This window comes from Drosophila kikkawai, chromosome 3R (genome assembly GCF_030179895.1).
Source record: "Drosophila kikkawai strain 14028-0561.14 chromosome 3R, DkikHiC1v2, whole genome shotgun sequence".
Classification (NCBI taxonomy): Eukaryota; Metazoa; Arthropoda; class Insecta; order Diptera; family Drosophilidae; genus Drosophila; species Drosophila kikkawai.
Genome location: NC_091731.1, coordinates 33,838,574 through 33,865,336, shown reverse-complemented (window position 1 = coordinate 33,865,336; position 26,763 = coordinate 33,838,574). Strand labels below are relative to the sequence as shown.

Below are 26,763 nucleotides of genomic sequence, written 5' to 3'. Positions count from 1 at the left end.
GTTTTCGCAACTATTCATTTTGGCGGCTGTGGAAAATGATTTGCAGAATGCATCCATAATCGGGGGAGCAGAGCAGCACGTGAAGCCGATGTCGACGCTGCTGCTGCTGCTGGCAGTCGAAACCAGTCGCTTTGGCTCTGGTCGGCGGATCAGCATGAGCGGGCTCAAAATCCACAAAATATGGAGAGATACCGCTCTGTAAAGGCTCTTTCCTACTACATATATGCTTGCCCGATGTCTCACTTATTCAAAAATTTTTTGTGCAAGTCACAAGACATTTGAACTAAATATGTTTTGTAGGTTTTAGCGCTCTTTTTTTCACTCTTCGCATTGTCTTTGACGAATTTTAAAAACGAGTTTCAACAGCTCCGTCCGCCGCAGGCCGTTCCATTGCAAAAGCCGCTGGCGAGACAATAAAAATGGAACCACAAAGCGGTTTCTTTTCTCCGCGATCGAAGAAATCAATTTCAAAGCCAAAAATACGCCCAGTCCCCCAGCAGCAGCAGCAGCACAGCACAAATAAATCAAATATCAAGCTAATGATGGGTCGCTTTGGAGCCGAGAAAAACCCGAACGAACGCACGCACAGGTTGCAACACCCCTGGCGCCCTTTCAAAATCGGCACTCGCAATTGCATAGATACTCTCCGCCTCGTAGATGGGTATCTTATGGATACCAGTTCCGAAGTCGCCAGAGAGGCTGCCTCGATCACAGGTGTAGGTATAGGTAAAAGCCTTTGAAGTATAAAGGTGAGCAATGCACAGGGAATAAAGTTAAGTAGATATTATTATTAATAAAAATTTATTAAAGAAAATATCTTCCTAAATTTGTATCTCTACAATTTTGAACCTATCTTTTCTATTATTAAAATCATATTTATATTTCCCTATAGTAAAACCCAATTCATCCTCATTTCTTTACAATATTTTGTACTGTGTATATTTTGTCTATTTCTTCGATGACATCGCTTCAGCTTCCAATTAGCTTAGGAAAGCGGCGACTCCGGAGATTTGAGCTTTCTGTTTTCATTCGCAAAAGTTACGCAAATTTCGGGCCACTCGAAGTATGTTTTTTTTTTTTTGGTTTTTCGGTTTTCGTCACCAAACTTCCATCGTAGATCGCAGCAAGGTTAGTTGTATTAACGGTTTGCTGGGCAGTGCTGCCTGAAAATTGGAAATTGTCGCCCGGTCACGTCATTAAATGACCGCTATCTTGATTGCTTTACGACCGCTGCAACCTTTTCCCGCGCGTAATTAAAACTCTTAACGAGCAATTGTGGCGGGTATTTACCACTTTTTTTCATCGAAAAGAAAAAGCAACGTGCGGCAGATCTTAGGAGATGACACCTCCGGTTGGCGGACCAAGCCCACCCACATGCCACTGCCCGTGGCTATCTGAACCAGTCAAGGCCCTTCGGTTGACCGGAGGCGGACCTGATCCACCATAAACCATATGCGGGGTTTAGATATTATGCAAATTTGTAGGCCTAACATTTGCCAGCCAAATTTAGCTGTTTTGCTGAGCCAAATTAGGGGAAATGTTAGAAAAGCAATCCCAAATATTTCGCATTAATCTTTGGCCAAGAAATCAAGAGTTCTGAGCGGGTCAACAGTTTTTACAACCAAGGGACAAATATCACAATATGGTGAATGCCCTTCTGGCTCACAAAAAAACTAATTAATACCGGAATGTTAAATAGGATGCCATTAAATATTTTAAAGTTAAGCATTAGCATAGTTAGATTTTGATAATAAAACTGATTTACGTTTTATATATGCTTAAGTTTGCATATCTTTCTTTTTATAATTTGCTTAGGTTTCTAAGCTCTTTGATTTTTACTATTTACAGAAAATGTTAATCTACAAATCTACATCATTCCGTATGCTTCGAGACCTCCATATTCTGTGTGATAAATGGAAGAAGTTTCAGCTAAAAAAAACTAAGCTAAGCAGAAGGGTTAATAAACGAAAGTTGGGTAGATATGTGGTTTATATATGTATATTAGAAATATTATAATTTAATGCGTGTTTTATATATTTTAGATATAATATAATTCGTAGAATTTCCCTTTCTTTTCTAAATACATTAATTTACTTCAGTTACTTTAATCTGAATAAACACTTGTTTAACTTTGATCTAACAAAATGATTAAGTCTTCATAACAACATGATTGTTGAACAAAGTTCATTTTTCCATTCATTAAAGTTTTCCATGCAATTATTTCCCACAAGTTAATTATAATTCGCGAAAAATCTGCCTTCGCCCCTCCATAGAAATGGCAGCATTAATTAATACTTGCTGGCCAAAATCAACTAACCAAGAGTATTAGTTATCGCATTTAGAGTTAAGTAGATATTTTTAAAGAGATTTAAAATTGTTAAAAGTGGGTGTAGTAACTTCTAAAATAGCAGAAATATTTGTATAAAGGAAGAAGCTTGTATTTAAAACAGGAAGTTTGGTTTAGTACCTTAAATTATTTCGTTTCTTTACCTATAATAACTAAATAAAACTCGAATTAATCTTACTTAAAACAATCAAAACCAAAAAAAACCAACTTACCTTCAAGGGTTTTTATTTATCTTTAAGGCCCGACTGAGTTTCACTCAAGCATCGTTCATCTTTTCCATTGAGTGACTATCCAAAGTCTTGATGTAAACTTGATACCATATACCATATGAGGCAACCTTCAATTAACTAGGCCCACAAGAATAGCCTGAATGGTGGGCTCGTTTGGTGTCCACTGGGTCGTCACCAATTAGGTGACGATGACTGTCACATGGGCACGGGTGCCTTAATGAGATGACGATGACACGATCAGGTCGGGGCGTTTTTTGGTCATTCACTGGCTGAAACTGTTGATATTGGCAAAGCACTTGACCTTCTCGTAATACAAGTGGCGGCTAGTCAGGGTACACAGAAAGTAAATTTTAAGTTTTAAGAAATCAAAAAATAACTAATAACTTGTCCTATGTTAAATATTTTGAAGGTCTACTTTAAGTTCCTTTTATTGTATACATTTTTTAAGCGACACAGTTACCACCTCTATATAAAACATGTCTTTATTTTAAACTCATTCTTCCTCCCATCAATCAGGAAACAATTTCCGGAAAAATTCAACTTGCAATTTAAATATAAACTAAAAAATTAACATGCTTTTTTTGTCTGTTAAGGAAACCCATAAAGACAAAGTAAAGTAGGAGTCATGAATTTTTATGATCAGCGGGAACTCCCCTCCACTTGGTTGTGGAATGCTCCAGGAATTCCCCTTGAATTCGTGGAGGCTTGAACCTTTTCAAGGTTCTCGTTCTGCTTGGAGTGTACGTGCCAAGCGCACGTAGGCCTGTCCCATTGGAGGAGCCAAGGGACAGGTGGTGGTGGTGGTGGCAAATCGATTAAGGAACGATTATAATTACCAGCGTCTAGTAGCGAGGTTCCTTGCCTCTGTTCCTGCGACTGTACAAAGTCGTGATCTCTGCTTTGGATGCTCCTATGGTCACGTAGTCCAAAGTTAAACCAGTTGGCGCCTTTGAGCAGATGCTAACTTCACCACGTCCACATCCTCTGCCCACAAAGATGTGATAATAGTGACTTAGATGACAGATAATGGCGATGGTAATGACGATTGCATTAGCCTTTACCATTTCCATTTCCCATTTTAATTTAAATTTGCATTTAAGTTCGTCACAGCCCCGAAAGTAAATAGGGTCAAATGATTAGGTGGGTGAAAGGCAAGTCCCACAGATTTTTTATGGATCTTGGCTAACTAACTTCTGTGAATTGTAATCCACGTGGGAGTATCATCTCATGGATATTATACCTGCTGAGATACATTCACAAAGCGGCCTTTTCCCGCTTTAGTTACCATCTTTTCTCTAACCACTAAGATACATATTTATTTTGGCACAATTTACGTTTATTGGGGCTGCTATTGTGGGTAGCGTTACCTTTTTATAAAGAAAAAGGTATTGTTTACCTGTAAATCAGTTGGCTTGTATAAGAAACTATAAATTGTACAACAAAATCTATATTTAAATAGTCAGATTGTCATTTTTCTATTTATAAACATTTGAGAGCCATAACTATTAAAAGATATTTTAGTTATTACTTCTAAAAAACATGTCAAATATACTCATATACTTAAGAAAGTAAAAACAACTTAAGAAACTTCTAAGAAATACATAGTTTAAACAACTTAATGGAATGGAATTGATACTTCAACTATCGTTTGTTGAATATTTTTGTAAGTCGCACATAATTTGCTAAAGAAAAACAATAACAGAATCATTTCTCGGTAAAAACGGGGAATTTTAAATTATATTTTTTATGAGTCACTCACTACCTGCTGGATTTATTTTTAAACTACTTCACTTGACACCAATTATTCAGAGAGCCATATGCAAAAAATGTATAAATAATATTTATTTAATATATAACGAGGCTTCATGAAAACATTTCCTCCAAATATACATCATCTTTTGGTTTGAATGGAAGATTTCCTTCGTGGATATTTGTCAATGTCACATAGACATATTCCCCAGATACTCATCATAAGTTAATTGAAATGCAATTTGGCTTTTTTTTCATATTTATTTTTATTTGTAAATATTTATTTTGTTTTTATTTATTTGTCTCGCCGTTTTTGTTTTTTGAATTTTTTTTTGTGGGACGAAGAGCCTATTTTGTGGTCGTTTTTATATTCAAATTTGTGTGTGTCTTAAACTTATGTCGTACCGTGCTAAGCTGCTAAATACCTAAACCTACAGAAATGACGATATTGGAATGAGTGAGTGTGTGTCTGACTGTGAGTGTGAGTGTCGTGTCGTGTCTGCTGAGTGTTAACCGTTGCGGTGCTGTGTGATATAGATAGTGATAATGATAGAAATAGTATAGGTTTAATTTAAAAAAACGATTATCGACTATGTCCCGCCCTCTGGTGTTGTCCAGATACATAGATGCAAGATTAAGTGACGATCCTCCCTCCCTCCCTCGATAACAGTTGCGATCCCTAGGCGCACTTTGACTTGGACTTCTTCATCCGCTCGCCCTCGTTTTCGTTCTCATCCAGCTTGGCGCTCTCCGTGCTGCTGGACTCGGCATCGTACTCCAGCTCTGGATCGGGGACCTCGGCATAGTGGAAGTGGCCCACCATTTGGGTGGCTGCCACCTGGGCAGGATCTTTGCCATCCTTGCCCTCCTGAGAGGCATGCGTTCCATCGCCATACTTTTCGAGAGTGCGACGCACTAGCTCCTTGGACGGCTGCTTCATGTTCCAGGCCCAGCCTAGCTTGTGGAAGGCATCCAGCACCATGGTGGTGAAGTTGACGGTGTAGTTGCCCAGCTCAGCTGCTTTGTAGTCCCAGGGGAAGACGTGGTGATAGTTGTGCCAACCCTCACCCATGGCCAACACGGAGACGTAGATGTTCTCGCTGGGCATGATACGCCTGAGGAGGAGAAGAGCAAATCAGTTGGATTTATCTTCCCAAATTGATTATATAAACAATAAAACCCTCTTTCACAAGTCTAAATTCATTTCAAGACTATAAACATAAAATTATAGCGTCATACATAGATACTCGTACATAAATCAAATACAGGTTTTTGTGAGAGGCTGACTTTAAACTAAATTTTGCTTGTTTATAATTACAAGAAAAAACCTTTAAATTACATTAGAAATATCATAATATTTCATGTAATATACTATTAACTGACATATTTAAGCTAGATTTTTTAGTTTTCTTGAAACTTTTTGTCTTTCTCATCAACTTATTTTATTTATAAGCTATTTCGAAGGTGTTAAAACATGTGACTTTTTCTTATTAAGCAAGGTCATCGAAATGTTTAAAAAATACTATAAAAACCATGAGAAAAGTAGTGCCAAAGACTGACCTATACTACCCATTAAGGTATGTAAACAATGACCTGCATTCACCGACCTAAATACATGCTTACAATACCCATGTCATGTCAGCATCTTATTGGCATAATATTTATATTTTACAAACTCCAAAGTTCCGTATACTCACTTGTCATATGGACGGGATCCCCACATGTGGGCGGCGCTGTTCACCGACCACGTAAAGTTCAGGCTGCTCACGTAACGGAAAAGACACTGCTGGATGAAGGCCAGCGCCCAGGTCTCACCCCAGCAGTAGACCGGGATCACGGTGGGCAGGATAAAGCAGAAAAAGGTCTTCAATGGTATAAAGTACTTCTGATGGAAACGTATCACGGGATCAGCCAGAATATCGGTCATGTCAATTTGACGACCACGACGTAGCACATCCGGATGCTTGAGCATCATCAGCCAGCCCACATGGGCAAAGAAGAAGCCACGGTTGGCATTATGCGGATCTGCATCCGTCTCCGAGTACTTGTGGTGGACTCGATGATCACGCACCCAGTCGTACAAAGTATTCTGAAAGGAAATACAAGGGATTAGTTTTCCCAGTTAAGATTGCACTTAATTTTCCCCAGTGCATAAAGAGACGCCTCTGGGAGCTTCCGAATCTCCCAGAGACTGTGCCTTTTTGTGGGTCAACGGGGCTCATTTAACACGTCATTAAATTTGATAGTTCCTCTTAATCTTCAGGTCGCTCAGTCGCTCAGTGCTCGCATTGTACTGTATCTTTCCCAGTCAGAGTCTAAGCCGCTGCGCTTAATCGCTGCGGCCATTAAATAAGACAAATGTATCTGCGAGATACTCGAACACAAAGGCAAGACTTTTGCCAACCGCCGGCGCTGCCACGAGTAGTTTGAATTGTCAATTTTTACAGTTTGTCAGCGGCGACAGGCATTAAGTTGTTATAGTTAATGATGCAATTAATGTTAATTGCATTACAGACCCGAAAAAAAAAACACCGGAGAGACAAAAAAAATAAAACCAAACCGAAGGTGGCGCGTCAAATGAATTGGCAAATTGCGGACGAGTCTGCAGGTGGTGGCATTCGCGATCCCTGAATATAAATCAAATTGACTCTCACCTGTCCGGCCACACAGTAGCAGACCATCAGAATGGATCGCAGCACCGGGTTGGCCTTGTAGCTGCGATGGGTCCAGAATCTGTGGGCTCCGGCCGTAACTCCAAAACCGGCCACGCCGCCAACGAAGAATGCTGAAGAAGAGTCAAAAATATATATAATTGTAAGTGCTGCTGGGCTATAAAGTGTGTCTTGCGTGCTAATTGGATGCGAGATGAAAAACCCGAAATTACATTTCCGCAAATTGAGCTATTCGAGGCTGGGTGCTAATTCCGCCGACAAACAAATGGAGTATAAAAGAGAGACAACCAAGATACCGCACAAGGTCTAATGTTTAGGGGGAACTATTTGATCTCCGGTGAATGACTGATCACGATTCCGGCAATCATCAGAAATATGCGAATCACCCGAATCACCCAGTCCAGACTCTGCCATTAGTTCCTCAATTAGAATATGCAAAATGCCATTGTCACCCCATCCCATTGAATCGGTTAATTGTTTGGGACAATTAGAAGTAATGATTCCAGCATCATTACACCTGTGAGAGGGGCTGCTTTCCGCGTCACCTAATCGAAGAGGAGCTATACTCCCCAGCCTCGCACATTTCGGCATCCCCACTAATGAACTATTAACGATTTCTCTGAATGGGAATTTCATCGATCGATTGATTGGTGGAAAGATTAACCTCCACCACACGTTGCGACAGAAACCAGTTCCGCCTTACCAAAAAAATATAATAAAAATAATAACAATTAAAGGCCAACAGAGTGCGGAAATGATCAAACTTAACATTGGTATGACCACAAATGGGTGTTACCAAAGATTTTGGAGTGAATTGTAGATCAAAGATCGATTTATCGGTCATTTAAAGAAGGGGGTTTGGTATTTATTTAACTAATTTTAGAAATATCTGTAACATTTGTGACATTTGTTTAGTAAATTACAAATCAAAGTAGCTCTCTTGTTACCTTACTTGGTTTCTCCTCTAATTTATATAAAATATGCATTGTTTCCGGTCGTTGTTTAAACTCTATTGCAACTGCATTTGAATATTTTTCGGTTGTTATTGGAATCTCCTGTTTAAATATTTGAATTTCAAATGCAGTGCAGCGTTCAGGCCCATGCAAGGTTCAAGTTCAGGCTATTTCACAGTCTTCTTTTGTTATTTCCACCGAAATTAGATTTTGAGTTGACTTGCAGATCGCTGAATAATCGCTTAGCTGCATTACATATTCCTATATTGATCCCACGACTAGAAAATAGACAAAACAACAAATATGTGTCCCTGAGTCTAAAATAAGGTGCGTTGACTTTGTCTCGACTTAGCTTATTTTTTGGCCAGCTTCATTAGCGCCCAATGTTAACGCTCTTATGTAAGTCCCCTTTTGGCGGCGGCCTTTTTTCTCTCCCTTGAAGTCTGTCGAATTTAATCAATATCTTGGGGCGAAGCACGACAATTTTCGCCATTTACAAAACCGGGAAAAAGATTATAATTCCCAGGCAGCATCTTTAGGCGTTGCACGTTCGCCGGGCAATTTGCCAAAATATTTACGAGTTTCGACGCCCCAAATAGGGACATCGTTTATTGCAAGGATACTCCTGGTATTTCGCCCTTTTTTTTTGTTGTATTATTCAGAACCTGTCCCGACCGCACAATGCGCAATAAATATTGAAAATGACTAGGTATTAAGGCATTTTTCGCTGTGCTGCCATTAAGAGGGAAGTACCCAAGTACCCCAGCATCAGCATCGTATGCTCTGGTAATTCCAATGAAAACGAAATCGGTTACGGAGGATCCCCATTCCACCAGAGACGGCTCTTTTCAATGTCAACTTATTTTTTTGCTTTGCCCTGCTCGCATGTGTAGTGCTCATAAATCGAGTCAGTGTTTACCGAGCGGATAAATCATCTTACGAAATCTTTGACTTTGGAACAAGTACTCGGAGTTATGGCAAGAAGGGGATAGGTACAGCTTAATAATCTACGAAATCTTTAAGCCAACAATTTTGGATTTCAATGGGGAACAAGATAAATTTATTGATTAAAATCAACATGAAATTTAAGTTAGTTAAAGGGTTCCAAGAAGCAGATTTTTAAGCAAAATCGAGATCAAAATTAAATAGTGTTCTTAGGTGAAGAATGACTAATGATTACTAGCTCTAGATATTTGATAGAAGTTTTTAAAAATTTATAGAAAATATTTCTAATCATAGAACCTATTTCCATAGAAGATCCCCGAAATTTCTAGCCACCAAGGCTGACTATTAAGTTCGAGGTTCAAATACAGTGGGGCTGAACTGTCGAAGACCTAAATAAATTTGTGTCAAGCGATTCTTGTTTCCATTTCGCGCTCTTTCTTGCTCTCTTGGCCGCGTATTTGTGCCCAGCACGTTTTGTTGTTTTTATTATTATTATTATTTTAGTTTTTTTTTATTGAAATCCACCTGTGTCAGTCAAATTTTTGTGCTGAGACTGAAATTGCATGCCAGCCGAAAGCACAGAAAGCTGAAGACTCGCGACTCGCTATAGCCAATGAAAGAGATTTCAACACCCAGACTTTTAACAAAAAGCAGAAGCTGAAGGGCAGCTGAGGAAATAAGGGGTAGAGTACACGGTAGAGCAACTTGTTAAGCAGTAATCAATTAAAGGCAATAACAAGGGGACGCGTTTTGTAATGGCCCAAAGAAATAAAACGCCAAAGGGGCTTTTGGGCGCAGGGCGCGTTAAATTGCAAATAATTGTTGGGGCAACACTCTGAAGGGGAGTGGAGGCCGTAAAGACAACATCATCATCATCAGCGACACCATCCACAAACCAGAAACACTCAGAGAAAATATATATAACTATTTCAGATTGATATTGTTTCATTTTTTCTTTAAGAATTTATAATCATCCGAAATCCCAAATAACTTCTAATGAATCCTTTTAATTAAATTTTAATAAAACTAAAACCAAACCCAAGACAATCTAACTGATGTAAAAAACAACATTAATTTCTTTCAGTGTCTTATTTCAGTGGTCAGCATCGATCAGAGATGACTCTTTGTTTTCACACCATTCCCCCATCCACCTTTTTCCCGGGTCTTGAGTTGATAGAAAGAGAGAGTGAGCCACATTACGCAATGCCGGATGGGATGAATGGGGTTTGGAGTTGGACGATGGTCGGACCACACCACGTATGACCCCGATAGATTCGATATACTTACACCATATGGTGGTATAAATGTTGAGCTCGCGCAGCGGATAGGTGAACAGACAAACTAATGCCGCCAGATGAAGCAGCGAGATCTGGATGACTTTGTCCCACTTGAGGGGGGCCTTGAACTGGATGCCAAAGACGCGATCGCCCACAAAGGTGCGGGTATACTCCTGGAGATTTATCTTATCCTTGGGCACGTGATCAACGATATCCTTGGGTATGACGCCGCGCGAGGACTGAGAGTCCTGACGGGGTGGAGCGAATTTCGGGCGAGGCGGCAGCTCCGGGGAGGAGTCCTCACCGCGACGCACCTGCTGGGCATCGCCATTGGCCTGGAGCTTGGAGCGCCTGGCCAGGAGCGGCGGAGGACTAGCATCGCCCGGTATGACCGGCGTCTTGCTGCAAACTCGCTCCGAAGTGGACAGGTGACCCATTTCGATGGCTTCCGTGGACTATTGGGCTCTCGCTGGGCTTGGCTTTTGCCGGCGGAAACGGCGTTTCGTAATGCCGCGCGCACACTCCGAACTTTCTTCACAGCTTGACACACTCACACACCGCACAAGAGGCCTTAATTGCCGGAGTACTTGGCTGGCTGGTGAGCCTTGGGCTTGGAGTCTGTCTCTGGCGGAGTTTTTGCTTTCTTTCAGACACACTGTCGCGGGATCGAGTCGATTCGAGGGCTTTCCTGTCAAGGGAGCGCTTGCCTTGGGTTTTTTTTCGCGTCTAACGAACTTAACGCGGCGCCGTTCCGTAGACAAATGATCGTAGCCAAAAGCGTAAGTTCCTACCTATGGCCGCTCACCTGGGCAGAGCTGCAAGCAGCTGCGCCGAAGCAGACAGCGACTGCGGCAGAGACAGAGACTAGCTGACTGATTGACCGACTGACTGACGACGGAGTTCCGACGCACAAAGGTAAGGCGAAGAAAGAAATGGAGAGACAACAGGCAAGAAGGCCAAGATTATGCCACCACACACACACATGGAGACTCTACACACGACCAACCACCTGTAACTGCCATCGATCTTCGGCTCCAACTTCGGTTCCAGCTTCGGCTTTAGCATAAAGCCTCGGCTCCCCACTTCGGCTCCACTTGGTCGCAGAATCAGCAGCGCAGTCGAGGCGCTACCTCGAATTTACGCGAAATGTGCGGGGCTTTGGGTGTCATGCATCAGTAGGTCAAACTTTGTCTCCCTAGGTACACTCAAGTCACACTCGAGGCTTAGGAAAGAGACCCGGGGGAATGGCCACATTCACTTGTGTTATGGCTTAAACAGTCGTAATTTTCATGCTGCTTTCCCTATAAATAATCTCAGGGCGGTGTTACGCGAAGAACACTATTTTACTTCCTCAAATTAAATTTAATTGGGGATTTGAATGGACTTTTAAGACAACAGATCAATGATATAAGACCTCTTGGGACTGGTTTAGGTATATAGGGAAATTAAGGGGTCTTAAGCCTTAGATAATGATATGATATGATATTATCAATATCAAAAGACTGGTTTTAGATATTATTTTATATTTATATTTCAAATAATTTATCTTGGTCCTTTATTGCTACAAGGCATTAGACAAAAGAGTTCTTTAAATTCTTTAAAGTCTTTAAAGCTTATTCCATCTTCAACTTACACAGTACCATGAAGTCTGCCCTCATATTTGTAATAAAATATGTATGTTGATTCTCGCACCTCGCACCTTTCCAGCTCGACTTGACCATCGCTGCGCCACCGAGGTGACCGCCAAGAAGTCTGCCGGCACTCCTTGTCCATTACTCATCCAAGTTTTCCAATCAGTGAAGCTCTGGCGCTTCTAATTACATTTGCCAATTCGAATTAAGATTTGCTTATCAGTTTTCAACATGCCAATTGGTAAAGCTACAAATTAGCAATCTTGATCTACTGTTGTCAAGGCCCTAAGACCCACCATATTCCCGTTATATTCTAGATTTAAATGAGACTCTACACACACCTTTTAATTCCGGCGATTTCTTTTTCAAACGCAGTCAGCGGATTCTGCCATTCTGCTGCCCATTTGCATACCCACAATCTCTCCTTTTGCAAGCCCAAGATATTTATTGAAAAATCACAACAACAAAAATCGATTCCAGTCATCATCGCTTAACTGGGCTTCCACTCATCTCCGGGTGTGAGTGTGTGCGTGGTGTTGACCAAAGTCAAAAGCCGTTCGATGATCATGAAGTTCAGCAGCCGAAAACCCCAAAAAAAAAAAAAGCCAAAGACTGGAGACTGAAAGAGTGGGGAACGGGTAGTGGAGACGAGAGACTCCAGACCGGAGACCCACTGAAGACGAGAGTTGCTTTCTCTTTATGTAACCGCGGCGACAGAAACAGAAACCGAACTTAATTAAATCCAAAAGCAAAAGCAGCGAACCCGCGGCGAAATAAAACCGCCGGCCAAAAGGAAGCCCTGGCCCTGGCCCCATCGTAAAATGTGTGTTTACAGCTCCCCAATCCCCCAAAAAACCAAACTGCCATCCGTATCCAAATCTGCGGACATTCAGAGTGTCACGCGACCCGAACCCTTTGATCTGGACCCACTGTGAATGCACTACAAAAATTTATTTCTTTCTGAAATGAAAATGTACTATAATAAAAGATGTTTTTACTTTTTGAAAAAGTGGAAATACTGGATAAACCAAATGAAATCCAAAATTTAAGGCATGGTTTTTAGAACTTTTTTCATATATGAAATATTTTTAAAATTGCCAGAATTCTTACCTATATTGTTTGAAATTGTATTTACATTTTTAAAATTTTTAATCTATTTTAAAGCACTTTTTTGTTAGAGTGTGTGAACAGATAGATGAATGGCGTTGAACTGTGAAGGTATGTATCTGCAAGATGCTGTTGATGAGGTGCTGATGTTGTAAGCACCGGCCATTAGCCAATTATGCAAAAGGCACAGAAAAACGCTTGGAAATTGTCCGGAGTATGCTTTGTTTATAAACAAACAGCCCAAAACTCGAAGCCATTGGAAACCACTTTGATATATTGCGCAGCTTCTCTCTTTTCGCACCGTCAGCGTTTTATATGAGCTGGCGGCTGCTTCAGGGTTCTGACCGAAAAAAGTTCCCCGAACAAAGCCAGCACTCTATTATTCAGTACTCATATATAAATATCTTTTAAGCCCAATTTGCTTCCCCGTTCCACTGTTCTTGGCCGCACGCTCAAAAGGCTGCCATTCATGCGCAAGAGACTTCAATTTGCCATCGATTAGTCCGTGAATTGTTGGCTCTTTTTACCAAATTCAGCAGGGTCTGGTATGACCCCTCAGCATCCAATACACACACCTGTCCGAATCGAACCCGGGCTTGGGCATTGGGCCATGTGGTAGCCACAGTCATAGACATAGCCATAGTATTTCACAAGCCGTCTAGTCAACAGCGATTTTGCGTACTTCACGTATTTGTGCAACCTTCAACTGTCGCTCAGTCGGCTTATGGAAAACAAATTAACACTAAACAAAGCGCAGAACGCGACGCGACTGCAATTTGCCACAGAGCGGAGCGGATCACAGATCTCAGATCTCGAATCTGCCACAGCACAAATGGCGGTGAAGTGAATAGGGATACACTGGCAGAAAGTCAGGGAATCAATTGCTAGAAAAGTTATTATTCAGGTAAATATTAAAAATATAATGAAAATATAGGTAACAACTTAAGGGATAGGGATTACAAGATATAACCTAGAACTTCCTTGAATTAATTATAATTCCCAACTGGTATTGGACGAGAGGTTCCGAAATCCTTTCAATTGATGGTATTCTTCTTTCTTTGTAAGACTTTCGTAAGTAAAAAATGGAATTAATATACCTTGAATTAAACCCTTAAATTAATTAACCAAAAAAGATGAAGTACCTTTTCCCTTCCCAATAAATCTATTTTTTAGGTCATAAAAATGTTTCAAGTGTACCAGCTTTTAGCAGGCAAATTCATTAGTAATCACTTCAGAGAGCTGGGGTCATTAGGAATTGGTACAAGTGGCCGCCTCGAATGTGAGTCAGTGGAGTTGCGTTGAGTGTGAAATGCTCAGACCCCGCCAGTATTACGAGGTGTTAGCGGGGCGGAGTTATTAGAATGGCCCGAGACCCAGAGTCTTTAGCATCGATCGATGTGATCCAAGTCAGGCGTGCAGTTTGCCTAAACCAAGTTTAATGAGCAAAACTTAGGGTTTGCGAAGGGGTGGGCTGGATAAAAAGGCTTCTGGGCAGGCACTGGGGCACTGAGTGCGGTGTCAATATTGACGTATCAATCAGCGACACAGCCACTGGGCACACATTGCGTATGGGTAATAAAATCATCAGGCGCAACCCATTAAACCGGCGAAAAGCACCTGACGATGCCGCCCATAGGTATGTCCACTTCCACATTGGATCCCGAAACCCAACCGATCATGGGAAAGCAAACGAAGCGATTGCCAAACCAATTGGCATTTGTAAACAATCCGAAATAGATAGAGGCGGTGAACTCGAATTTTGGGTTCGAAATTGAATTGGAGAGATACACTAAAAGAAAATGGAATAAGGAAAAGAAAAGGGTAGGGAAAACTATATTCATTGTCTGGTTTTAGATATAAATTTATCTCTAATTATAAACTAATAAATCTATTACTTATTTATATACATTTTTGATTATAAATTCAATCTCTTGAGCTATAGTCCTTTCACCACCTCAAAACTATTGATCAGTTATGACTATCTAATTATTTATTTTAATCTTATAAGTTCGCATTTCAAGCTTTTACGATTTTGATCCAAGGTTAATTTTGAAAAACATATAAATATACAAATATGATAAAAAAAAAACCCGTAAAAACTTTGCAACTTTATCGTAAATCATAATTTGTAATCATTATAAATTTGCTGTAAGATCAGTCCCACTATTTTTTTTGCTGTGCATAAATGGAAATGCATAATTAGGCCGACCTGTGATTTGTAAGCTTGTTTGTTTAGTGTTGGGAAACCCGCAGGCCCCGCCATGTGCATCCCGCCACGCCCACTCGCAGGCCTCCCACTTCCACTACCAATTCCAGTTCCCCCTTTGGCAGGTGAAGCCCACGAAAAAAAACCACGAAGTTCGAACTGCACCTCTGTTTACCGAGTTTTTATGCTGTCCAATAATTAGGCCCTCAGTTTACTCTACACCGAACCCCTCCCCCCTTATTTGTTGGCGGTTAATTTATTTTTACGACGGCCATTTGTCGCTTCATCTTAGTAGATGACGAATTGTGCAATATGCGAATAAACATAAACTAAATTAAAGAAAAATACCCTAAGCAAGATAGTTAAATTAAGCTCTTAAAAGAACAAGCAACTAGAAATTCATTATTTCTATAATAAAATATAATATACAAATAAAATAAACATTTGCAAACTTGAAACTTGAAATAAGGCTTAATATACCCTTACTTTATGTCAACATATTTTACATAAACTTCTCTCGATTAAGAAAATGATTGGTGGGCAGCGCATTCTCCTCCAACTGCACCTCCTCCTCAATGCACTCGACTATCGGTCGACCCGTTTCCACTGCCTTTGTAAGTCCTTGACGCACCACCACGGATCCTATAGTCTTCAGATCCTTGGCCCAATCGAGGGCGGCAAACACACGGATCATAGCCGAACCAATACCCGAGGCATAGTCTCCAAACTCGCCGCTCTGATAATCCCGGGGAAGCAGGTAATGGTACTGCGGCCAGTAGCTCTTGGTGATCAGGAAAATGCTGTTCGAGTCCGTGGGCTTAAAGCCCTTGTGGATGCTCCAGATGAAGTGGGAGGAATGAACCAGGTTACCCAGGTTGATTACAATAAGGCTACGCAGCCAGAAGCCCACAAACATGGACGAGGAAATGGAGTCACCAAAGTACTGGAAAGGTGTGTTGACCGAGAGCAGTACGTTGAGGAAGATGTATAGCAGAACATAGAAACTGTAAGAAAAGGATAATGTACAGATTAAGTTAATAGAATAGAAGGTCTACCCACCGCTTCTGAAACATCACAATAGCATCGTTCTCCAAATCAGACATATCAATATCCTTGAGTAGCTCTTCCTGCTGGGGCGAGTACTTCAGCAGGCCGCCTCGCACCTGGGCATACATAAAGCTATGCTTGCTGTAGAAAGGATCCTCATCCTGCTGGAACTTGGCATGGTGTAGTCTATGGGCCTGCACCACACTGTAGATGGAGCCCTGAAACGAAACAAATAAACCAAAATATAAAGTTTAACCGATTAGGTTTATGTCTTAGCTAAGAGCAACTAAAAGCTTTTTCCCAGAGGCGTAGTGGTAATAACTAACCTGACCGGCTGTGGACTGGCACAGCATAAGAAAAACCCTTAAAGGTTTGGAGGCCGTGAAGGTCCTGTGCGCCCATAAACGGTGAACACCCACTGTAACGCCCATGGTGCCCAGAAGGGTGAGTAGAGCAGCTGCAGAAAAAATTTGGAGGCCACAAGGTCAGCCGAAAATCCAATTGTTAAGCTGCACATGGAGCTGATTAACCCGGCGAACTCACTAAACAGAATCGTGGCCCACGAAGCGCTGGTCAGCAGTACATAGATCCCATAGACACCGAGGATATTCATGTGGATATAAAACAGAACCAATGGCCAGATGGCATCGCGCTTCTTATGGGAAGAGTCCCCGGTTTGATTCTGCTCCTTAACCTTAGTCTGCTCCATTTTTGATATCCTTTATTCCAGTTCGTAGTCCTTAATCGCAATCGTACCGACTTCCACGGCGGTTTAGAGTCTACTAAAACCCCGCCGTAATTACAAAATCCAATGAGGCGAAAGTACGGATTTTACATACAACAAAAAAGGTTAATTGCATATGCATGGACCTCGGCAGTGTTTCAATTAAAAGGTGGGTTAATATAAAACATAGTTTATTGACCCGCAGGTAAGTAACGAAAGCAACGAAGGGGGGGACCAGCGTCCCACCACCGAAAACAAGGGGTATCAACGCAATACCGAATGGAGTTTATCTCAAAAGCAGGTTTAGTTAAATAAATCACATCCCCCAATATAATATCCATTCGGTACTTGATGACGCCTCTTATTTCCGGCTTACAATACAAGGATCCTAGTGATCCGGGATGGGGATGGGCATGGGTATATGGGTAAATGGGTTATAAGGCATGCATGGCTTGGCGACTTGTGGTGCTGCTACAAACTTAATACTATGAAACCACAGGCTGATACACTGGCTCAGTTTTGCATCTTGGCCAGTTCCACGAGGTCCTCGCAGGGAATGTCCTTGTCCCCGAAGCCCCACACTGAGTCTTTGTGGGCGAAATCATCGCTCAAGAAGCGAGTGCCATCGCCGCACTTTTCAGCTCGCCTGATAACCATGTCCTGAGATACCGATTTCCCTATAGAAATTAAGAATAAAATCAGTTGGGTTTCTTCAAGGGATTAAGGCTAGAACTTACTTCCTTTGGCCAGGCCCAGCCAGGCGCAAAAGTCAATGAAGCCAGTGGTAATGTTGAGGCTGTAGTTGCCGAACTCGCCCGTCTTGTAGTCCCAGGGGAAGACGTGGTGATAGTTGTGCCATCCCTCTCCCATGGCCAGCAGGGAGACGATGGGTGCCTCAACGGACATGATGTTCCTGGAAAATAATACATTTTTATTAGATATTTTTATTAACCACAAAGTGATCACTCTTACTTGTCGTAGGGCTTGTTGCCGTACATATGCGCCACACTGTTCACAAAGAAGGCCACGTTGAGTGTCCAAGTAAAGCGCATGTTAAAGTTGATCCAGAAGGACATAAAGAGGTCCTCGTTCCAGAAGTACCAGGGCACAGCCACCGGCAAAATGATGGAACAGAGGGCAAAGAGGGGTATGTAATATTTGCGCTGGAACATGCACACGGCATCGGCCTCCAAATCGGACATGTCAATGACCTTGCGCTTGGCCACCACTTTGGGATGTGGGGTGAGAAATAGCCAGCCCACATGGGCAAAAAAGAAGCCTCTCTTGGCATTGTGCGGATCAGCATCCGTCTCAGCGAACTTGTGGTGTATCCTGTGGTCCAAGGCCCAGGTGTAGGCATCTCTCTACAAATACAAAATATATTTTTAATTAATTGAAAACAATTTAATGGATTTTGTAAAAGATAAAACTCACCTGACCAGCAATGGAGAAGGCAAAGGCCAACAGAATTCTCAAAGGCAGCGAGGCTGTGTATGACTTGTGCGACCACAGACGATGGGCTCCTGCCGTAATGCCGATTCCGGAGACCCAAACGGTGACCACAACTGATAGAAAAAAACAGCCAACAGTCAGTTGTCATTGTCTAAACAAACAAACAACAATCCCAAACATACATATGTATATTCACATACATCTGAACGCTTTTATATATATGGCCATTCAAATAGTTGGCACTGGTGACGCTTCTCGCTTGATTTGCTCAGCGGATGACACAACGCCGGGCTCTAAATATATCTATCTATTCCCAGTTCTGTGCTCTCCGCTCTCCGTTTCTTCGAGGTGGCCCATTTGGGACGCCTCCCGCGGGGAAATCTGTCCCGCCTCGATCACTATTCGAAATTGGAACGAGCCAAAAGCAATTGAGGCGTTCGTTAACTTCAATTGAAAATTGTCACCGGTCAAAGTTCAGAGCCCGGCAAACAAATATGCATATAACCTGAGGTTGTTTATCTATTACGAAACCTTAAGTCTAAAGTGTGTCATCTATGACCCGAAATATAATATAGAAATATAATAATATAGAAAATTTGGAAAGACTTTGGTTTTTCTTCGTAATAGATTATGATTTCATTGAACCAAAAGGCTTTGTTACTTTGTAAAAGACTTTTACTATATACAAATATAAATTCTAATAGTTAACTTAAATGATTTTCTATTCCTACAAGTATAAGTAATATTTTAACCCTATATTATCCCCATTTTCAACAACCATTAATATATATTGTACCCCTGTTTTATCCTCTAAAAATCTCCATGCAATATCCATCGATTACATCAGCCCCTAGTGACTTGTTCAAACTAATGACAACTAATTTAAACTGGCCCAGTTAAGAGACACAGGCGTTAGTTACAAAATATCTAGTCTAGTCGCGTATCTGAACCCTGTTTGCATGTTGGCAGATGCAATTACCGCCTAGGGGGCTGTACACCATTTACCTCCCCCAGATGTTAATTAGGGGGGCATTCAATGGACAAAACAGTGGACACTCACCCCAGAGGAATGTGTAGAATTTTGCGTAGAACAGCAGGTACACTCCATAAAGAGCGCCGACATGCAGGAAGGTCTGGGCACCCAGATCCGGCCATCTGATCTGTGGCCGGTACTCCTCCTCCTCCTCTACCTCCTTTGACTTTTGTTCCTGCTCCTCCTGCAACTTGGCCGTCTCAATGGCATTCTCCTTGTAGACGGCATTCGCCTCCTTGTAGCCTAAATTGTCGTCGTCTAGGTCTGTGGTGGTGTGCTTGCCTCTGTGCTTAAGCTCTCCTCCGTTGGCTACGCTGGTGGTGGTGCTGCGGTTGCCGTTTCTGTCCAGGGTGCAAGAGCCATTGCAATGTCCAACAGCCTGTGGCTGAGTCTGGCCGGGGATGGGTGATGAAAGGCACATGGCGAGGTCTGTGAATGGATTGTTATGGGGTTTAGTATTATTTGTTTTTTAAGGTTAGCAAGTCTAGCCATTATTTATTAAAAATAAAGTGTGATCCCCCTTAAAGAATCCAGAATTCTTATAAAGAAAATAATTGACAAAAGATGCAAAAGTTTTGTGGTTTACAAAAAAGTTATTACAACAATATAAAAATAGTTTAAAAATTCCACAATTATTATTAAGGTATATCACTCATACGCAGGGTTGCCCTTTGGGGTATGATTAGCAAATTAATTTGTTTAGTTTTTAGCTGTAAGCAGTGGCTAAGCTTTTCCTTGTCTTAAGACTTAGGTCTCCCTAAACAAGCTCTTCAAGAATATAACATTTTTTTACCAAAACCAAAGTAAACAATCCAGGTCTAATAGTGTTTCATTTTGTAAATATTTGCAGATCAACAATCATCTGAGACTAGTTATTGTTGGCAAAAGCCCATTTTAAACACCAGAACTTTTCTCGCTGTGCAATCAAAGCCCAAAGCAAATCCTCAGAGACTTGCTAATTGAAGTTTAGGACGGCTATAACCGCGCACTATTAGCAGCCTTTTCAGAGAGTTTCGACTGTAATTGGTGTGAAAACTGTTGCCAGCCTCACGTGCCACGCCCACGGCGCGAAAAGGGTTTGCTCTGGATATTAACAGATATATATTTGTACACCATAGACAAACATATATATGCTTAAAGCTTACCGGCAGAGTCAGGGCCAATACCGCATCGTGGCTTATCGCCTGCCTGCGAGTGCCGTGTTGCAATCACCGATCTGCAAGTTCGCACTATCTGGTAAAAAACAAATAGAGCTACACTACATCATTAAGGCCGCCATAGAAAACATGGTGAGTCATCTGCAGGTGCACGCAGGTGGGCATCTATCTGCTTATTTGGAAGTTATTCCCGGCTGAATAGTCTGATACTCGAGTGGCAAAATGTAGGATTCTGTCTAGTCATTAGCACTATCCAAGTGGCTGGGATTTTGGCTAGGCAACCCGTAATCTCGTACAACCAATTGCCCCACAGTTCTCTTATCTCAACGCCACCTCCAACTCTACTACCACTAACCATAAAACATAACAAATAAGATCCATAAAGTGGCTTTTTGACCATGAAATACCCCTTAATAAAAATGAATTGTTCTGTGTCTGGAGGTTTTTTTAGGGATAAGTATTATACAATAAATAAAAGAAACAAATTAAATAATAATATGAATTTAGTTTTGAATCTAAAGACCTATTTCAAATTCCCCTCACAACTTAATAGTGTTATTGTCTGGTTACTCTCAAACTAAATCATTTAACAGAGGCTAATATAGCATTGGTTATACGGAAAATATACAGTGATGATCTCTGTGGTATAGAAATTTAAATATGTATAAACAGCTTAAGGTGGATGAGAAAACTAAACATGCCAGAGCTTTTGATTTTTGATTTTATGAGAGTGATAAACGAAGGTAATATGCCTTGGGACTACTCTGTAGATTTACATTTAAGGGGAGATCAGGCTGTTGCCTAATCTTAAATGATACTTGAATCATTTAAGATTTTAATAATTTTATAAATTATTTTATTTAGTATCTGGAAGCTATCTCTCTTATGATGGCAGTTATTGTTTCAGGGCAAAGAAATTCAACTGTTTGTTTGGCGCAAATATTTATCGTATACAATCATAAAATAAAATTGTAGCCTTTGATTTTATTGTGTCACACTCCCCGCCAAGAAAGCCATATACCTTTGGACTCGAAGAACACTAGGTATAGACGCCGACGCTCCCGCAGAACGTTTCCTATAATTTTCGGAAATTCTCGGTCTGGGGGAAGGTGGTCGATCCGAACCATACCTCGTGCGTGTGCGACCAGTGGGTTTATATTGCCTCGCTGATAAGCACTGCACACCTGGCACACATTTTCCATTTCATCTTCTTCTTGTTTGACCCCCCCTCTGCCCCCGCCACTTGATTCATTCAAAGTTTTTGGGGGCTAACATGGTTGATAAGAGGCTATCAGCTATTGCAAATACTCGAGAACGATTATTGCCATCGTGATTCACTTTCTGTCTGACCCCTTCAGGTGTTCCATGGCCCATGAGTAATTGGTAGTGTCGACGAATCGCTTCCCTTACGTAAGTCTGGCGGAGATAAGATTGGCGGGGAAATCGTTGGAATCACAATTTACATATTGATAAAAAAAAGCGACCACACCAGACGGGGTAGACAAAACACGCCCCGCTTTGCATTCGCATTTCCCATTTAATTAGAAAATGTAGCCACGCAGGCTAATTTGATGGGGGGAACTATCTACATATATGAATGGTATATGTATCAGGAGGTATATGGAATATCTGAACAGACTTCTTGACGAACGCTGCCACAAGAATAGATCAACATTTTCATTGGGTCTGAGCACGCGACTGGAGCATGCATAAATTAAATTCCATATTCGGAGGCCACTTCCCGGCCATTTGCCTAATTTCCAAAATTTGGAGGAAACCACTCGAAAAAACACTTCAAAACTAGGGGTTCTCTATATAACAGAGAACTCAAAGTAAAGGTTTAATTGTTCTCGGTTAAAAAATATTATTAAACTTATTTCATATTTATCTAAGCTCTTTTAAAGATATTTGTTTGCTTGTTGATCTTGTATTCCCCTTAAAATTTATCTTGGCTTTTATTTAAATAAAAACACAAACATTTTCCCCAGTGTTTATGGCAACTTGGCAACGCACTGCAACAATCTATTTCGCCCCAATAATAAATAATAATAAACAATAAGAGCAGCCGTCGCTCCCCCCCGTCACATAGCCACTATTTTATTGGCATTCGCCCCGTTCGCTGTGGAGTGTTTTTATTTCTAGTTTGCAGTGCCAGCAGCGATAAAGTTGACCGCCCATCGAAAAGTTCTGGGTATGTTCCCGAATACCTCCCTGCTTTCTAAACCCTCCTAGACATGGCTAATTGCCTGATGGCTCGCACGTCGCCTATCACCGACTATGCTTCTATATCGTCACTCCCCGACCGATCCGATTTTAAAGCCAAAATGCCGAATTTTATTGGAAATTTTCCACAATATATAGATGGGCTGCTTTTGGGAGAGCGACGGAGAGGAAAGCCTCACAGATTTCCCGCAAAAGGCGAGAGATCAAGTATTGCCACTTGTTGCCCTGTTCCCCAGCTGGCAACTTTAATTGTAGCATTTTTAACGGTCGTGGGGTAATTGAAGGCACTCGCTATCTAGAAATAATTCAGACCAGATCGCCTAGCTAACTATAATTACACTGAGGAAAAGATTATGTGAGTTTCACACTAAAGAATAATTCTGAAAATATTGTGATGTATTTCAAAGAGTATTAAATCATTCCAAACGACAACAAAAATACAAAATACCATAATAAATGTCTCGCAAAATCTTGTGTTATATTTAATGGTTTGAAATATTTTTATATAGTATTTTCAGAGACTTTTTCGCAGTACTTTAATGCTATGTTTAATGTTTATTTCTTGCTAAAAGGGTGCCGATAAGGGATTCCGCTGAACTAGCAAGATTGTGTGTGGGGTTATTGGTTATGGGAACCCCTCTTGGCATTTTGTTTATTGACTTGGCAATGAGGAGAAATTGAACATTAACCTGATTCGGAAAATTTAGTTTAGGTTGGCAATTCGGTTTTTTTTTTTTAATTGGAATATTGTTTAATTAAATTCGTTTTATATTTGAAACTACGCTTCGATTTACAATGTAAATTTGTTTAAGGGAAAATTGCATTTTGCACAGTGGGGCAAGAGCAATGGTTTTAAAATGATTCTTAGTTTCATAGAGTAAAGAGTAATAAATTGAAAAAAAAAATTATAATCATCTAAATAAAATCATAGAAACTTTAATAATATTATTATAAAATTTTAAAGAGCAAAAAACTGTTTCGTTAAATATTCTGGGTTATTAAATCCCTATTTTTTGTGATTAGTTCAACAAAAGCGTTTAAAAATAATGAGCTTATTAATTTTAATTTAAATTAATTTCACTAAATATATCCCCTAATTAAATATTGCTACCCATTTATGTACTATTCGTTTGCCACTAATTCCTTGAATTTTCCCAATTTATAAAGTGTTCTAGGGTTCTGGAAAACCCCCTTTTAGTCCGGGGAAGGCGGAGTTAGTCAGTCTGTTTTGGTCGGCTTATTGATGTGGGTCAACGCGTGTCGCGGCAATCAAATCGTGAGGGATAATAATGTGTATACAGTCCTAGAGCCAACACCTGGGGGTGGTGGCTTCGAAGGTGGTTCTGGGATCCAGAGGTAGAATGGTTGAATGGTGGTGGTGTGCATGTTATTCGCTCTGTTGACTCCCACTGAAGCCGGCCGACAGCCCCCAAACCCGTCCCCTAATCGACGCCGGTAATGACAGAAATGAGCAAACAATTGGGTTACAATTTGCATGTGAGCAGCGTGTTTTGAAAAGGGGGAGCTGGGAATTGGAACTAGTAGTTGTAATACTACTGAGAAGGCGTGTCTGATTAATTATATTATGCTCCATGACGTCAGGTTTTAAGATGCGGTTTTTAAGGGAATCTATTAGTTAGAGATTCTCGTTGTGATCTTGGCTTTGGCCTTGAACTGTTTGTAAAAGATCAAACTCAAGTAAATAAGTAAAAATAAGTAAATAGAAATGATTTTAAACTCTGGAAAATATGTTTTACTATAATCAAATTCTATAATAAGGAGGGAATTTTAAAGTTGTTAGCACAAATATCTACACAACATCACAATATTCTACATTTTTCTCATTATAAATAACTTGGAATAAAGCACGATCGACCGATTTAAACTTTTCAAAGAACACCCTAATAGTTTTTGAAAAAAGTAGTGTTTTATCAACTAATTTGAGGCACATATTCCCCTTAAAGTTACTTTAAAGATCACTTTTTTGGGAGACGTACTTTTGCTGGATTACTGGGATTCACGGAACTTTGGAACTGTGGAACTTCGGGTTACGGATTCTCGGGATGCGCCGGGATTCCTCGCGATACTCTCACTCTTCTGTCCCTCTTTCTCTGCTGTTGTTGACCAGGCGAACGAACTCAAGTGACTAACGCCGCCCGCCGCAAACGGTCGACATTTACATCCAAGAGCGTGCCCTCTGCCAACGTCGCCGCCGGCGTCAACGTCACTGCCTTTGGCGGCACCCAGAACTATTGCCGGCAGCGACGTCAACCGAGACGCAGACTATCCAATTTGTATTTGTATTTTATTTGTTGTCGCTTGGCTGCGTGCTCCGCAGCTGCGTCTACAGTTATTATCTACCATTCTGTCTTGCCGCCCTGTTCGTCTGCCTCGCCATCCCCCCTTTGGGGCCACCGCACTGTTTACCATTCTCTGTTGTGCTCACACATTCCGTAAACATTACAGCAACAACACGCGCGGTTCAAAGTCAATGCTGCCGCTCCGAAAAGAGAAACCTTCAAGGGGAAAACTATAGGGTATAGGCGACTAAGTGATGCCCTGGCAAGGAATTACGAGGTTTAAATAAACTAGAGTACAATGCCACTAGTATATGACAATACATAGGTTTAGAAATATAATTACTAATAAATAATTATAATAAATTTTGAATTATACATTTTATAAAGACATTGATTCTATTTCGTTTTATTATCATTTCGATTTCACCTTTATGAACTTATTTTCTTTAAGCATATTAAATGTAAAGTCTAAATGTATTTTCCTAATAAATTATTCATTAATTTAATCTCTTTTGTAGTTATTTCTGTATATACTCATAATTTCCTCCTTTTAATTTCCCAATAAATCCCTTACATTTTTATGAGACATTCTTAAAGTAATAAAACCCAGCAGAATCTAAATTAAAAAAGAGTATCCCACTGAGAAGTGGGTGTCGTTTCGCGGCAGAGCTATTGGCGTTGACGTCAGCGTCGCTGCTGACGCTTACGCAGACGCCGGCAGAGCAGCAACAGTCGTGAACTGAAGCCGGCAACGGGTTGTATACTCAATGATGGTATGGTGGGCAACACACAACACGTATACGAGTAGTGGGCCGCGAGTGGGGCACTTATTTCGTCATCGCGTGAGATCCCAGAGCTGTAAATATCGGCCAAGTTCCCAGTCGCTCAATTTTCTTACCTGCTAGCCGACTTTCCCAGAGAGAAACCCGTATTTTTATCTCCCTCTCTCTTGGTCTTGTTACTCAATTTGTTTGTTGCTTCTTCCCCTTGATTATTTGCTGCCAATAGCATCATTATCGCTGGGTCGCTTTTATCTGTTTTTCTGTTTGCGTTGGTGGGAGATTTTTCCTGTTGTTTAAAGAGATAGTAAATACATATGAGAGCGCGAGCATTATGGTCTGGAACTATGCTCTTTTGGAACCGAATTCTAAAAGCGGAAACCAAATGTTTGTCTTTATCGCCGAAGCAATTTAAATTTTCATGGGGTCTGATAACCCGAACATGCTTTGAAATTAGCTCTCTCGATCTCTCTTCCATAACATATCATCTCTCTAGCTTTCCAGTAATTTTTCAAAATTTATTGTTTGCTTTCAGAAAAAAAAAAAAACAACTCTGCGGTGTGAGAAATGATGTAACGTTAGCTCTGGATAAATATAGAAAACTCATTCAGGCAGAGACAGCAGCAGCGGCGAGCCAAGACATTCCGAGTAGCAATACTTATGCGATCATCCAACAGACGCTCACACACGAAGCTTGGTAGTTACTGGCTGCTCTATATATAATATTTGGTTTATCGGGGGCCTTATCAGCCACCGTCTGGCCGAGGGCAGTCATCGTGGAGAGGCATTTTTAACCGCCCCAGAACAGTCTCGTGCTGATTAGGTGGATCCCCCTCCGAATCCTACTCCTGGAATTAAATGTACGCAACCGAGTCGATAAACTGATAAGCCCATAGCCACTCTGCAAATAGCAGCAAGGCGAGAGAAAAAT

At 41.0% G+C, this 26,763-nt stretch overlaps 3 protein-coding genes across 3 annotated transcripts; all 3 read right to left on the bottom strand.

Moving 5' to 3' along the window:
• Positions 1-4,575: 4,575 nt before the first annotated feature.
• LOC108085870 (acyl-CoA Delta-9 desaturase) lies at positions 4,576-10,945 on the bottom strand. Its single transcript, XM_017182628.3, has 4 exons — positions 10,184-10,945; positions 6,981-7,111; positions 6,024-6,415; positions 4,576-5,441 (listed from the first exon to the last, which is right to left on the bottom strand). The coding sequence occupies exons 1-4, from the start codon at positions 10,608-10,610 to the stop codon at positions 5,006-5,008; spliced, it is 1,386 nt and encodes a 461-aa protein (XP_017038117.1). The 5' UTR covers positions 10,611-10,945; the 3' UTR covers positions 4,576-5,005.
• Positions 10,946-15,479: 4,534 nt separating this feature from the next.
• Positions 15,480-16,949, bottom strand: LOC108085872 (acyl-CoA Delta-9 desaturase). Its single transcript, XM_017182631.3, has 4 exons — positions 16,708-16,949; positions 16,491-16,621; positions 16,177-16,382; positions 15,480-16,121 (listed from the first exon to the last, which is right to left on the bottom strand). The coding sequence occupies exons 1-4, from the start codon at positions 16,871-16,873 to the stop codon at positions 15,620-15,622; spliced, it is 1,005 nt and encodes a 334-aa protein (XP_017038120.1). The 5' UTR covers positions 16,874-16,949; the 3' UTR covers positions 15,480-15,619.
• A 113-nt stretch (positions 16,950-17,062) lies between these two features.
• Positions 17,063-24,895, bottom strand: LOC108085871 (acyl-CoA Delta-9 desaturase). The gene is made up of 6 exons (XM_017182629.2): positions 24,751-24,895; positions 19,401-19,802; positions 18,323-18,453; positions 17,861-18,252; positions 17,626-17,801; positions 17,063-17,565 (listed from the first exon to the last, which is right to left on the bottom strand). Exons 2-6 carry the CDS (start codon positions 19,792-19,794, stop codon positions 17,402-17,404), a joined length of 1,257 nt encoding a protein of 418 aa, XP_017038118.1. The 5' UTR covers positions 19,795-19,802; positions 24,751-24,895; the 3' UTR covers positions 17,063-17,401.
• Positions 24,896-26,763: the final 1,868 nt, after the last annotated feature.